At 49.5% G+C, this 14,819-nt stretch overlaps 1 protein-coding gene across 1 annotated transcript; it reads left to right on the top strand.

The window, feature by feature from the left end:
• Nucleotides 1-693: 693 nt before the first annotated feature.
• Nucleotides 694-13,741, top strand: UMOD (uromodulin). Its single transcript, XM_046665207.1, has 10 exons — nt 694-918; nt 2,084-2,860; nt 2,961-3,068; nt 4,162-4,370; nt 5,346-5,494; nt 7,357-7,602; nt 10,308-10,470; nt 11,051-11,132; nt 12,228-12,269; nt 13,411-13,741. Exons 1-10 carry the CDS (start codon nt 825-827, stop codon nt 13,470-13,472), a joined length of 1,932 nt encoding a protein of 643 aa, XP_046521163.1. The 5' UTR covers nt 694-824; the 3' UTR covers nt 13,473-13,741.
• The last annotated feature ends 1,078 nt before the right edge of the window (nt 13,742-14,819 follow it).

Here is a 14,819-nt window from a genome sequence, read left to right as displayed (position 1 = left end):
AACTGAGTCTTACCAAGTTGAAATACCATGTCACACTGTTAGTGTGACTTGGACTTTGAATCCTGGTTGCAGGCTCCAGGTCCCACACACTTAACCGCCGTGCTGCCCTATTTTGCTGCTGTAAAAATTTGGGTGATATTCAACAACTGGGTGAAATATAAGTGATCACCCTGGAAACATTAAAATGCACTGAGAAGGTTAATCGACTCTTGGGTTGCTTATGTCAAAGCCGCTTCTTTACAATATGCGAGTTGCATGAACTCAGGGGCCTTGTCTGTCTTGTTCATCATTTTCCGTGGTGCGTAGCACTCTGTTTGGCATATGGTAGTTACTCAATAAATGTTTGTCGAATGAATAAATGGATCTGGGCAAGCTGAAGTTTTCCCAGCAGGAGATCAGGATTTGGCTGTTAAAACCCAAAGCTGTCTCCAACAAGGTGGCGAGTCCAGAACACAACTCCATCCTCCTGCTTCCTGCTCCAAATGAGAGACTCACTTCTTCCAAATGCGAGGAGACTTGGGGAGCCGAGGCTGGGACGTGGGTGGGAGTAAGGGTGTGGCCACAGAGGGGAAAATTCCACCAAAGCAAGGGCCACAGCACTGCACACTTTTTGTGGTTCATATAAATGGCATCTCCCGGTGTTGTGCAGTGCACAACCAAGGCTCTCCCCCCAAGCATGTGGAGGAGAGTTAGATCACGCATTTATCCCATCCATCTCTGTTAACAGGACTTCAGGGACTAGGAGGAAACTCCGAGGGGCCCACCTGTCCTTGTCTTTGGGCAAGACTTCCCCAGCCCAGAAGTAGCTGTGAAGAGCGGAAAGGATGGGCTGGCTTAGCTCTCTGACCTCGATGCGGATGGTGACAGTGGTGACCTATTGGGTCATCATAGCTGCAAACACTGACACCTCGGAAGCAAGTAAGTGGTGTGTGTGCACGTGTGTATGTGTGTGTGTAGCAATACAGCCCCTGGCAGGGAAGTTCTGATCCCCCTCCTATCATGCGTGGGATTTTCATAGTCTTTATTCTAAATCCATTTCTTACACTTCAATGAACACAGGACTCCCCTGAGAATCTTGCTAAAACAGGTTCTGGTTCAATAAGTCTGGAGTGGGGGCTGATGCTCTGCATTTCTAACAAGCTCCTGGATCACGCTGGTGCTCTTGTCCTTGGACCACACATGGATAGACAAGAGTCTAGAACATCACTAAAGCTCCCTGGCACTTCACTAGAAGGCCAGGAACATACTGAACCACACAGGAGATTTGAAAACACCCAGATGCCTCCCAAATGCTTGCCCTTGCACACTTAAGAGCTGGTTCCATTGGGTTGCACGCTGCCCTCATTCTGCTTTCAGCTTCTTCCTGGAGAAGGGAGCTGAGCGCCTCCCCTGAGCTGGCATGCCTCCGCACACAGTGAATAGTTAAAAGTACACACTCTGTGGTCCTGCCACCTGGGTTTGTGTCCTAGCTTTGGCATTCACCAATGGAGCTAGCGGCTTACATCTTCTGAAGCTCAGTTTCCCTATCTTTAAAATAAGGGTAAATACGAAAGTGATCCCACAGGGCCCCTGGACGATTCAACAAGATAATGAAGGAAAAGTGCATATCCCAGTGTCTGACATGTAGTGAGAGCTTATTAAACGACAGCTCATTATCTTTACCATTATTGTCACAAAGGAACACACGAAAGGTGGCTGCCACTGCGAGGTAGAGCTGGGGATATTTTTAGAGGGGAGGCAGGGAAGGAGATCTGAGCAAAAGGCACAAAATGTGCCAAGAAGGGGAAGCGGACACAGGTTCACCTGAATCCTACCCAAACTGTCAAGAACTCTGCATTATTCCTCTGGATGTGGGAATGTAGATATTTTAAAAGAAGACACAGCTTGAAGACAATGCTTAACACACAAGAATGAATGGTGGGAGTTAGACATCATCAGGGGAGTTCTCTTTATTTGTTTTGGTGGGGGTCTGCTAGGGACTAAGTCTTAAAGAATATGGGTACCCTAAGGGACATGGAAGGAGTTTCTGGGTGACCATTGGCCCAGCTGCCCCCGTTCTGATGCTGGGCTTTTCTGTCCACAGGAAGCTGCATTGACTGTCACAGCAATGCCACCTGCTTGGAGGATGGGGCGGCCACAACGTGCTCCTGCCAGGACGGCTTCACTGGCGACGGCTTAGTGTGCGTGGACCTGAACGAATGTGCCATTCCTGGGGCCCACAACTGCTCCGCCAACAGCAGCTGCGTGAACACACTGGGCTCCTATACGTGCGTCTGCCTCAACGGCTTCCGCCAGACACCTGGGCTCGGCTGCATCGACGTGGACGAGTGCGCTGAGCCGGGGTTCAGTGGCTGCCACGCCCTGGCCACCTGTGTCAACAGCAAGGGCAGCTACTCGTGCGTGTGCCCCGCGGGCTACTTGGGGGACGGGCGGCACTGTGAGTGCTCCCCAGGCTCCTGCGGGCAGGGGCTGGACTGTGTGCGGGAGGGCGCTGCGCACGTGTGCGTCGATCCGTGCCAGGCGCACAGCATCCTGGACGAGTACTGGCGCAGCAGCGACTACGGGACGGGCTACGCCTGCGACTCCCATCTGAGCGGCTGGTACCGCTTCATGGGGCAGGGCGGCGTGCGCATGGCCGAGACCTGCGTGCCCACCCTGCGCTGCAACACGGCCGCGCCCATGTGGCTCAACGGCACGCACCCATCCAGCGACGAGGGCATCGTGAGCCGCACAGCCTGCGCGCACTGGAGCGGCAACTGCTGCCTGTGGGACGCGCCCGTCCAGGTGAAGGCCTGTCCCGGGGGCTACTATGTCTACAACCTGAGGGCGCCCCCCGAGTGCCATCTGGCGTACTGCACAGGTGAGTGGGCGTGTCCCCCCACCCCACTCCAGGTCTAGAAGGGCACCGTGGGGTGCCTGGGGCGCATCCTTGCTGACTGTCTGTGTCTGTGACCCTGCAGATCCCAGGTCGGTGGAGGGCACGTGTGATGAGTGCAGCGTAGACGAGGAATGCAAATCGGTTAATGGCAAATGGCACTGCCAGTGCAAACAGGACTTCAACATCACTGGTGAGGCCGGTGGGGGTGGGGAGGCGAGGTGTTGAGAAGCGTCAGCCGCTGAGGGAGGGCCACATTCCTGTGTGTGAGTTGGGGGCGTGTGGGGAGTCTCTCCTTAGTTGACTCCAAGGCTCCCAGAGAGTCGGGGACCTCCTGACCCCCAGCCTTCTTTCTGAGGCCTCCACACCACAATGGATACACAGGTGGCTGCTGCCCATAGGCCAAAGGCTACCAGAGCCATCTTCCTGCAGCACAAGAACACAGGACTGGCCGCCAGGTGTGGTTTCTTGGGCTGGGTCCTCCACTGACCAGCTGAGGACCTGAGCGGGGCCCTGGACATCACTAAGCCTCAGTTTCCCCATATGTACAAATGATTGATGCAGACTAGCATTTCTCAAGCTTCAGTCATGATTTTGGTCACGTCCAAGTACCAATTTGACAATTTTGCTTTATCCAAATTGTATCCATCCTGCAATTTTCACTAACTTGTTTTTCTTCAAATTCCTTGAATCCTTCTTCTTTCAGGTAAAGTTGGGACATTGATGGTCACTACTGCATCTATCTGTGGCAAGTAACACTTGCCTTAGATAGAAGGTAAAGCAAAAGTGAATACAATGAAATCAAATTATTAAATTTTAGCAGGTTGAGGTCTGCACATTGTTTTAAAAGGGAAGTTAGCAGTGTATGACATTAAAAACATGAACAGGACCATCTCCTTGGTAAAGAAAGGGTGGAAAGAAATTGCAATTAACCTACTAGCTTTTTTTGTTTGTTTGTTGTTTTGTTTTGTTTTACTGGGATTCAATGTTATTTAATGCTGGGGCCGTGAACGACCCAAAAATAATACTGTTTTTTGTATACAGCCCACACTTAGGGTAACATGGGGCTGATGCCCGGCCACTGGGATCCATCCAGTGATGCTTGGAGTCCAATCTTGAGCCTCCATCACTCTGAGAGGAGAGACCGCAGAGAGATCAGACTGAGGCTACACTGAGTATCCCCAGCTTGTGGCCAGCCTGACCAGCTGGGCCTGAGCCCTGGGGATGTGCTGGGCCCCCGAATTGTGGTCACAGATTTCCAATCCTGCCTTCCCTGCCCATTTCAGATCTCTCCCACCTGGAGCGCAAGCTGGAGTGTGGGATCAACGACATCAAGATGTCCCTGGGCAAGTGCCAGCTGAAGAGCCTGGGTTTTGAGAAGGTTTACATGTACCTGCTTGACAGCCAGTGCTCGGGCTTCGCTGAGAGGGGCGACCGGGACTGGGTGTCTGTGGTGACCCCAACCAGGGATGGCCCCTGTGGGACAGTGCTGACGGTACGTCCTGGGCAGTGTGGGACGGGGTCAGAGCACTGCCTGGTTCAAGCCCAGGCTCCCCCATTTACTAGCTGTGTGAGCTTTGGTGAGTTGTTCAGCCTGGCCATGCCTGTTTCTTGCACTGTAAAATGGAGTAATAATAGTAGCTACTTTGTCACGTTGTCAAGACGCTTAAATGAGTTACTGTGCGTGAAGTGGTCAGGACAGTGACTGACGCATAGGAAGTGTTCAATAAACATTAGCTTCAAATAAAGAGGACCTCCTGTGGTGATGGTTCCCCATTTTACAGATGCGAAAAGTTGGGCCAGACAGAGCAGGGATGGTTCTAAGCCAGTAGGTGTCAACACTGGGTTGAGAAGCACGTCTGTTTGTCTCTGGCGGTCCTGGGAGGCAGGGTCAGCATCACTGGTGTTCACAGAATCAGAACCTCGCCTACAGAAACCTACTCAAAAGGGACCCAGGGGTCAGTGTTTGTGTGAGTGGAGCACGGCTTCCTCGCACCTCCCTCAGCCCCCAAAAAAAGAAAAGGGAGGAAGACATAAGAAAGGAAGAAAGAAATTCGTTGTCATTTGCTCAGCACAGCGTTTGGAATTCCACCATCAATGATGAATCTGCACGTGGTTTTTAGTCTTTTTAGTGTTTGAGAGAGGAAGCGCTGGGTCATGGGAAGAGCCCAGGCTTACTAGATGCCACGTCCTGTGGGCGAGTCACTCAGAGTTCCTTGGTTTGCTCCTCATCACCAGGCAGGGGGTGGTACCCTGCCTCTCAGGGTCATTGAAGGGACTAATGCAGTGATGCAGGAGGAATGTCTAGCTCAAAGCCCAGCACGTGGCGCGTGCTCAGAAATGGCCACTGTTGTTGTAACTTTTGATTGTGGCTACCGGAAGGGCAGCCCATGGGTGGCTAGAGAAGGCTCCTTTGGTTTTGAGTGCTACTCAGGTTCTCATGCCCCTTTCTCCTCTCCCCTCAACACAGACGAATGAAACCCATGCCACGTACAGCAACACGCTCTTCCTGGCCGATGAGATCATCATCCGCGACGTCAACATCAAAATCAACTTCGCCTGCTCCTACCCGCTGGACATGAAAGTCAGCCTGAAGACCTCCCTGCATCCAATAGTCAGGTGCGGCCAGAGAGGGTCCCCAGCGCCCCTGGCCGGCTCCACCTCACACCCCCTCAACCACCAGGCCCTCGGCTTCCCTGTCACCTGTCACCCATAAGGAGCTGGGTGGGGGGGACTGGGGAGCAGTGTTGCACAATGGAGGAGCCCAGCTAGGAAGTCTGGAGCCTGGATTCAAATCCAGGCACCATCACGTCCTAGCCAGATGGCTTTGAGAAGTTGATAGCCCCACTCTGGGTGTCAGTCTTCTCATCTGTGGAATGGGTTTAGCAATCTTTGTACTGCCTTTCTTAGAGGCACAGCAGTGCTCTGCAGATGCGAATCAAATATTAGTGTCTCTGGCTTACTGGAGGGTGGCTGGACCAGAGGGAAGGTGGGAGGGCTCTCAGTCTAGACCTGCTATGGGATTTGGGGCAAATCGTATGCCATATTTGGGCTTCAGTTTCCTTCCCTCTCTGTAAATAGAAGGAGTTTGATTAAAGAGGGGTTTACAAATTACGCTTCTTGGAGTTTGAGGGTCTTTAAGGGGTGCCTTGGGAGTGTCTGAGGGGTGAACCAGAGAAGTTCCATCCATACTGTGTGCCACGTGAGGTTTGATTGTTTAAAAAAGGAAAAGGGTCTTTGCTAAATAAAAGTGAAAATCTCTGAATAGGATGAATCACCAATGATGCTGTTGTTGGAAAAAATTATAGTTGTAATTATAACAAGCATTTATCAAGGGCTGAGTATACATCAGGCATTGTGCTCGGTGTTCTACATGGAACGTCTCATTGAAATTGTAGAGTGCCCTAGGAAGTGTAGGTATTATTATTATTCTCGTTATACAGATGTGGAAATAGAGGCTCAGAGAAGGTTGAATAACTTGCCCAAAGTTAGAGAGTCTAGTAAGTGGCCGAGCTGGGAGTCAAACCCAGGCCATGAGGCCCAGAGCCCTCACTTGACCATGACCTTCATCTTGAAGCTTTCCCATGGTTCCATCTTCTCTGGGCCAACCAACCTTGGGAAGGGCACTAGGCACTGATGAGGGCGCATGGCTGACTTGGGGGAAGAAGGCTGCTTGTTGTCTTCCTTTGGCTGGAGCGTCACCTGGCCAAGCAGTGCCCTGGAGCAATGTGGCCATGTCCCAGGCCTGGTAGACTCCAGGAGCAACGTATTTGTGTGCAAATCTCTCTCTGGTTTGAGCTAGAAATCTTGCCTCAGTTCAATTCTGAGTCCAAACTGATAACCCAGTTATCACCCATAAAATGGACTTCCATGTTACTAAATATTTCTCATGCACCTGATTTCCGGGGGCATCAGTCTTACGGTGTCTTTTACTGGATCATCCTGTGACGTCTCCATCAGTGTGGCTGTTTCCAGTGTGGTTAAAAATAACCCGTTTTTAAAACGCCAATCTTCTGCTGTAAGTGGGGCCAGACTCTGACTCGGGCCAGTAGAACTCATAGTTCATCCCTCTTAACTGGTCCAGGCTGAGACCAAAGAAGGAATCTAGGTGAGTGCCTTGAGAATTTGTTTGCTGCACTTCTTGAAGGCAAAGGCAACCGAGGGAGGGGGTGGACATGTTATGAAAAAGGTGGTCTATGAATCAGCAGCAGCAGCATCACCTGGGAGCTTGTTAGAAATACAGAACTTTGAGCCACACCCCAAACCTACCGAACCAGAACCTGAGTTTCAACAAGATCCCGAGGTGACCCGTGTGTGTGCTCATTGTAGTTTGCAAAGCAATGGTTGGTGGTTTCCAGTCCTACCGCTGGATAAAAATGCGAGAACTGTCAGGGACTTCCCAGGAATGCAGACCGCAAAGGGTGGTCCATCTGTTGCTGTTTTCAGCTCTGGTTCTCTCACTGGTCCCTCTCCGCCCGCAGCTCCCTAAACATCAGCGTGGGCGGGACGGGCATGTTCACCGTGCGGATGGCCCTCTTCCAGAACCCCACCTTCACGCAGCCTTACCAGGGCTCCTCGGTGACCCTGTCTACCGACGCCTTTCTCTACGTGGGCACCATCCTGGATGGGGGCGACGTGTCCCGATTCGCACTGCTGATGACCAACTGCTATGCCACACCCAGCAGCAATGCCACAGACCCCTTGAAGTACTTCATCATCCAGGACAAGTAAGGCCTATGGATGGAATTCGGGGAGCCCTTGGACTTGGATCGGGGAAGAGTACATCTTTATGTTCATTATCCTCTAGGTGAAATTAGCATTGCCATCCATTATAAATACAGGCACCAAACCACAGAATTATTAGCGGGGCACATGAAGGCATTTACCCTCATCAGTACTTTTTAGTTACTACGGTATTGGAATTTCTACTAGATCTTATTATTTAATGCATTATCGAATATATATACTTGTAAGCACATATATTTATATATAATAGATATGAAATATATAATGCCTATATCAAATGTTTTTTTATTATTTTAAGGACCATGTTTCAATTTAATTGGTTTCCTTTATAATCTTACATATTTTATCTTATGCATTCAATTTTTCATATAACTGACATGCTATGTTAGTTTCAGATGTACAACATAATATTTGATATTTGTATATATTGTGAAATGATTGCAATAAGTCTAGTTAAACATCTGTCACCACACAGTTACAATGTTTTTAAAAAGTTTCATGCATTTAAAACCTTATTTTTGGGGTGGAATGCATGGGCTTTACCAGATGACCCAGGGGGGTCTGAGACTCAGAAAAGTGTCATAAGCCTGATGGAAAGGCATGCACAGGGCCGGAGGAAGGCTGGCACCTGGCTGAGAGGAGTGAAGGGGAGGCACAGTCGGCCAGGGCCAGATGAAACACTGAGGGCATGAGTGTGTGGCTTTTGACTCCAGGCGTTCGAGAACGGTGAGCCACACTGTGAGCAAGGAGTTCACATTTTCATTCACGAATGGAACAGGTCTTTTGGAAGCTTACTGTGTGCCAGGCTTGTGAATAACACAGTGAACAGAAGGGACAGAAATCCCTGCCCTCAGACAGCTGTTGTTCTAGAGGAGGAGACTGACAGACAAAAGTGAAATCAGTAGCATGTTAGTGGTACAGAGGCCATAGAAAAACCCGGAAGCGGGGAAAGGAGAGTGGCATCCACATTCTGGTAGCGCAGTCGGAGAAAGCATCCCCGAGAGACGGTGACCAACTCCTTTCTCAGTTCTCTTGGAATCCGCGAGGTTCCGCCAGGGGAAAGTCTCGGCTGGGTGCCTATCTGAGCTTCGCACCTCTCTGTTATTTGCTAACGTCTTTTTGCAACAAAAAGAAAACAGAAGTCTGTTTTAGGGGCTTTTACAGTAAACTGTGTCTAACTAAAATTTAATAGTACTGTTCTACTTTGTATTTATTTGTCTGGTCATGTTTTGTTTACGGCAAGTGATACTTGTTTGCTGTTTGTGGTCATGAGCTGAAGATTCTTCTCAAAATAGATGTAGTTCAGTAAAAATGTAAGTAGATTTAAAGAAAAATAGCAAATAAATAATCAAAATACAGATGTTGGGAAACACAGGAAAACATTCAGGAAGGTGGTTACTAGTTAACGAAAAAAAGAACTGGAAAATTTGGGAAACATTGGCGTGACCTTGATTGGGGCATCGTGGAAATTTGGGTTCAAATCTTAACTTCGGTCGTTTTTAGTTCTGAGAAACAAGTCAGCTCATCTTTCTGGATATTCATCTTCTCATATGTGAAATAGGCATAAATAATACCTGCTGTGAGGGATTTTTAAGCTTTTTTTTTTTTTTCCGAGTGTAAAAGTATAGCATGTACATAGTGGAAAGCTTGGAAAGTTTTGAAAAAGAAGCAGGAAGAAATGGTGGGTGTGCCTGTGTTTTTCTGTCCGGGCATGTGTGGGAGCGGGGTTGTGGACCACCAGTCTAGGAAGGTGCCAGAATATTGCAGGATGTGAAAGGAGGGGACAAGTTGGGGAGACCCTTGGAGTGGCCAGAGCAGACACGGATGCCCTGCTGGGGCTGAGTGCACCAGGCCACGAAGGAGCAGGCTGGATGCCACTCGCTCTGCCTCTCATGAGGTGGGCCTGCTTCACCTCACGGGTTTTATTTTGCCAAGTGTAGTTTGCACTTCTGGAGTCAGATCTGAATTGTGGGGGACAGAGAGCAGAGCGTGAACACCACCCACAGAAGATCCCTTCTCGGTTCTTCTTCTACGCATCAGCATTCAACCCTTTTTCTAAATCCGAGTGAATTCTGCGAGAGTAGTGTGAAATAGCAGAGAGGGTGCCCAATTTGCCTGCCCAGAGTGCCCGCGTGCTGATCCAGCCCAGCACACGTGAGAGTCTCTACAGGTGCAATTTTGAGTTTCATTCATAAGTGTTTTGGGGTACAGTTGTGTGTGCGTGCAGGTGGATGCACACACTCCAGTCTGGTCTGTGGCCCTCAGTGCTCAGAAGTTTCCGTTGTTGAAATTAGTGCCAGGCACATAGTGGAGTGCCAACAAATGTCAGCTAATGATTCCTGAATGGCGTTTCCTGGGAAATCAGCAAGTGCTAACTTGAGGGTAATTTCGACTCTGTGCTGATGGCATTTTTACTTTGGCATCATATGTATGTAGCACCTACTGTGTGCCATATACTTTAATAAGCACTTTGAACATTTAACTTGTTTAATCATGGCAACTATCTTGTGATGTGGTTTACAATTATTATTCCTTGTATACAGAGAGGGAAGCTGAGGAACAGAGAGATTAAGTAAGTTGCCCAGGGTCGCACAGTTAATAGGTAGTGGAGTGAGACTTGAACCGGGGGAGTCTGGCTCCAGAGTGTTTGCCTAACCAACAGCGTTATGTGATGTAACCCTCACAGCTGTCCACGCACCGAGGACTCAACCATCCGAGTGGTGGAGAACGGGGAGTCCCCACAGGGCCGATTTTCCGTCCAGATGTTCCGTTTTGCCGGAAACTACGACCTGGTCTACCTGCACTGTGAGGTGTATCTCTGCGACAACATCAATGAAAACTGCAAGCCGGTAAGTCGCCTCCCTTCCCTCAGCCTGCTGGCCCCACCCTCCCCCTCGCCCCTCTCCCCACGCCAAAGACATTTGGCCACAAGCTATATAAGAAAAAAAAACACAAATATTTCTGCTGTGTTTCTTCTTTAGCGCAAGGACAGAATGAGCAGTAAGACGAGGTGTGCGTGGCCAGGCAGCAGCCCTGAGCTGCTGGGAAATCAGGTGGACCAGGGCAGGGCAGCAGACTGCTAAACGCTCCGGCTTATCTGCAAGCCTGTGTTATGACAATAGAAACTGACGTTTGTAAGCACTATGTGCAACTTACATGTGCTAACGTTTAATGCTTCACAGCAGCTCCCTAAGGGAGATATTTAACTAGCCTCTTTATCTTTATGGGGAGAGAAGTTCAGAGAACTTAAATGGCTTTCCTAAGATCATACATCTAGCAAATGGTGAGTGGGGACATGAACCTGGGTATACAGATCTCCTGACAACTCCTGCCTCCATCGTCCTCAAGCCCCAGCTGGCCCGCTCCCCATGACAGGACCACATTCAGTTTCCCTCATGGAAGGGTTTCTTTGTCGCCTTCTCCCTGCAGACCTGCTCCGGGACCAGAGTCCGCACTGGGGGCAGCATAGACCAAAGCCGTGTCCTGAACCTGGGTCCCATCTCACGGAAAGGTAAAAAGGCCACTCCCTCCTGCACGTTCCTGCGAGGAATGCTCTCTGGAGATGAGGAGGGTGACAGAACCTGGCATTTGAGATCTTACTGGGATCTGAAGAACTGGAGCAAGTGAATTCTCTGGGGCAAAGTGGATTATAAGCTGCCTTCCTTTTGCCAGTTCTCATTATGTTCTTGTGCCTACTGTGTGCCAGGCCTGGTGCTAGTGGTTGGGGATGTAATGATGAGCAAAAACCAATACAGGTCAGGGTCACACGAAGCTTATGGACCAGTGGAGAAGACATCATTCAAATAATTATATCTAATCATGCATTACTTAATGGTGGGGATACGTTCTGAGAAATGCACCGTTAGGCGATTTTGGAATTGTGCAAACATCATAGAGTGCACTTACACAAACCTAGATGGCATAGCTACTGCACATCTAGACTATATGGTACTGATCTCCTGGGGACCACCGTCATAAATGCAGTCTGTTGTTGACCGAAATGTCATTATGCAGCGCATGACTGTATATGTGTGTGTGTGTGTGTCTATGTAACTGCAACTGGGATAAATGCAATCAAGAAAATGTATTAGGATCTCTGAGCCCTTACACCGGGGGGATAGGCCCAGTCTGGAGGATTGGAGAAGAATGGAGCTGAGATTTGGAAATTGAGGTGGGACTAACTAAGAGGAGTCAGGGAAAGGTGGGAACGGGGAGGGAATCCCAGGCAGACGGTACAGCATGGGCAAAGGGCCTGTGGTGGGTGAAGCCCAGCCTGTTAGAGGAACTGAGAGAAGGCCCGGCAGGCTGGAAGGAGAAGGAGGAGGTCAGTGTGGGGTGAGCTGATACAGGCGGGGCCAGACCACGTGAGGCCCTATAGTTCTTTTTTATTTGAACTGAGATACAATTGACATATAGTTCCTGCTAAGGTTCTGGCCCTTTCTCCTGAAAGCACTGGGAGCCCCTGAAGAGTCCACAGCAGGGGAGTGACAGGGTCAGACTGGGGTTTCAAAGAGACCACTCTGGCTGCAAGGAGAAGAGCAGATAGGAGGGGCTTCTCCCAGGCTCCTTGCCAACTGCACGCTGACCCTTCTCTTTCCTTCGGCAGCTGTCCAGGCCGCAGTCTCGAAGGCTGCTTCCAGCAGCTTGGGTAAGTTCAAGTCCTCTTTGCAGAGGAACCTGCACCAGAACCTTCCTCTGGGGCTTTTATTCCATGGGCCCGGGGTGTGCTGGAGCACTGGGCCTGCTGGCCCTGAGCTCTGAAGGGGCGACTGCATCTGTGGAAACGCCCAGACCTTGGGCTGTACATATGCATGTCTACCCGTGCTGTCTCACGACAGTGCATGCGTGCACACAGATGCAGGCACACATGGACATGCACGCAAGAATGGACATCATCCAGACACATTTGCACACACACAGCAGGTCACGTGCGTGCATTCATATCTGCACACGCGGATGCCCAGACAGCTGGAGTTGCCCGTATGTACAGACACACACATTTGTTACAAACCCACATACAACAGACAATCACACACTCTAGACCTGCACCTTGGGAACTTCCTGAAGCTTCGTGGCTCATCTCTAACACCTTTTTCAGGATTCATTCAACAGGGGACAAGTACATGTTGAATGCTGCTGTGTGCACCATGCTTAGTGCCAGGATGAACACAACAGACAAGCGCTAAACTCTATTTCTCTGCTCCTCTGCTCCTCTGACCATAAAGGCCAGGAACTAGCAGCATTTTTATGGCCCTTGATTTGCATGGCCACCGAAATTTCCTGAAAATTTGGATGAAAAGTGAATCCATGTAACTGTTACCCTTCTTGGCTCTTGGCACCTAGATCTGATGGGATTTTTGAACCAACCTCATGTTTGACCTGAGCTAGTTCAACCCAGTACCAGTGAGCTTGGAGCCAGAGAGTCAAGTTGTTCCTAAGAGGCTTGCCCTCTGTGAATATCCCCCAAGATTGCCAAGGATGGTTGAATAGGTTGGGCACTGCACAAGAGTTTCCTTTTGAGGGGATACCAAGCCTAGTGCTTGAGGAAGGGCTGCCTTTTTCAAATTGGCCCACCAAGCAAGGAAACTTTTTCTGTTTTTCCATCCAAAGTGAGCACCTTTTTCTAATTGGTTTTCAGAGCAGATAAAGAGAAAACCTCCTTTTTCTAACTGATCAACCCTGAGAGGGTATCCTTTCCTAATAGGTCAGTCTAGAGGAGGCATCTTCTGATAATTTTGCACAAAGGCTCATCAGTGCCAGTAGCAGCCCCGTAATTGCGTTTCTTTCAGGGCTTCTGAAGGTCTGGCTGCCTCTGTTTCTGTCTGCCATCTTGACCCTGATGTCCCAGTGATCATCTGTGGGAAACCCCGAGCTCTGTGGCTACCACCTCACTTCCTGCTGGCTGCAGAGGCGATGCAGGCTGGTGCCCCAGCCTCAGGAAAGGGAGCACACACTTCAGTCAGCCTGCTCCTGTTTTCTCTCCTTTAATCTTTGCTATCAAAAAACAGCCTGTGTCTCTAAATGCTGCCTGCTCTCCAAATGGGACTTATGATGTGTCTGTGTATGAGGCCCCTGTCTCCTTAAAGAGTGTGGCAAAATAATAATAATCTTAAAAGCTCAGTCTTTGAAGTCATTTATTTATTCAACAAGTGTTTATTGAGCATCTACTATATATAGGCACTGTCCATGGTGCTGAGGATTCTGAGGTGAGACAAACCAGACTCCATGCCAGCCCTCATGGAGTTCACAGTCGGGTCAGAGAGACTGGGTTCAACTCTGGTTCTGCTGTGTGACCTTAGATAAAATACACAATGTCTCTGAGCTTCATCCACCCATCCATTTATTCATTTATCCACTCATTCATTCACTCAAGAGATATTTTCTGAGCCAGCCCTGATGGCCTAGCAGTTAAAGTTCGGCACGGTCCACTTTGGCAGCCTGGGTTCGGTTCCCTCGCATGGATCCACATCACTCATCTGTCAGTAGCCATACTGTGGTAGTGGCTCACGTAGAAGAATTTACAACCACACAACTATGTACTGGGGTTTTGGGAGAGAAAAAGGAAGAAAAAAGAGGAAGACTGGCAACAGATTTTAGCTTAGGGCAAATCTTCCCTTGAAAAAAATATATTTTGGGGCCGGCTCTGTGGCGGAGTGGTTAAGTTCACACGCTCTGCTGTGGCGGCCCAGGGTTCGGATCCTGGGCGTGGACATGGCACTGCTCATCAGGCCACGTTGAGGCGGCGTCCCACATCCCACAACTAGAAGGACCTGCAACTAAGATATACAACTGTGTACAGGGGGTGTTTGGGGAGATAAAGCAGAAAAAAAAAGGAAGATTGGCAACAGTTGTTAGCCCAGGTGCCAATCTTAAGAAAAAAAAGAAAAGAAAAGAATGTATTTTTTCTGAGCACCTACTGTGGCCAAGCACTGTGCTAGCTGCTGGGGATTTAGCCGCGAACAAGTCAGACACAACCCCTGCCCTCCTGGAGCTTATGGTCTGGGGGGAGGGAGGACCTGAAAGAGTGATTACAAGGGTGTCAGGCACTGCAGAAACGGAGGGGATAATGGGGCTGCTGCTTCTGTATAAAGGGGATAATAAGGGACACCCTTGCAGGGTTCATTCAGTTTTCCAGAAACATTTCTTTGAGCACCCAGTATGTGCCAGGCACTGTGCCAGGTGCTGGGGAAAGACTAGT

The sequence above is a fragment of the Equus quagga genome, chromosome 7, assembly GCF_021613505.1.
Source record: "Equus quagga isolate Etosha38 chromosome 7, UCLA_HA_Equagga_1.0, whole genome shotgun sequence".
NCBI classification, from domain to species: domain Eukaryota; kingdom Metazoa; phylum Chordata; class Mammalia; order Perissodactyla; family Equidae; genus Equus; species Equus quagga.
This window is presented reverse-complemented; position numbering and strand designations above follow the sequence as displayed.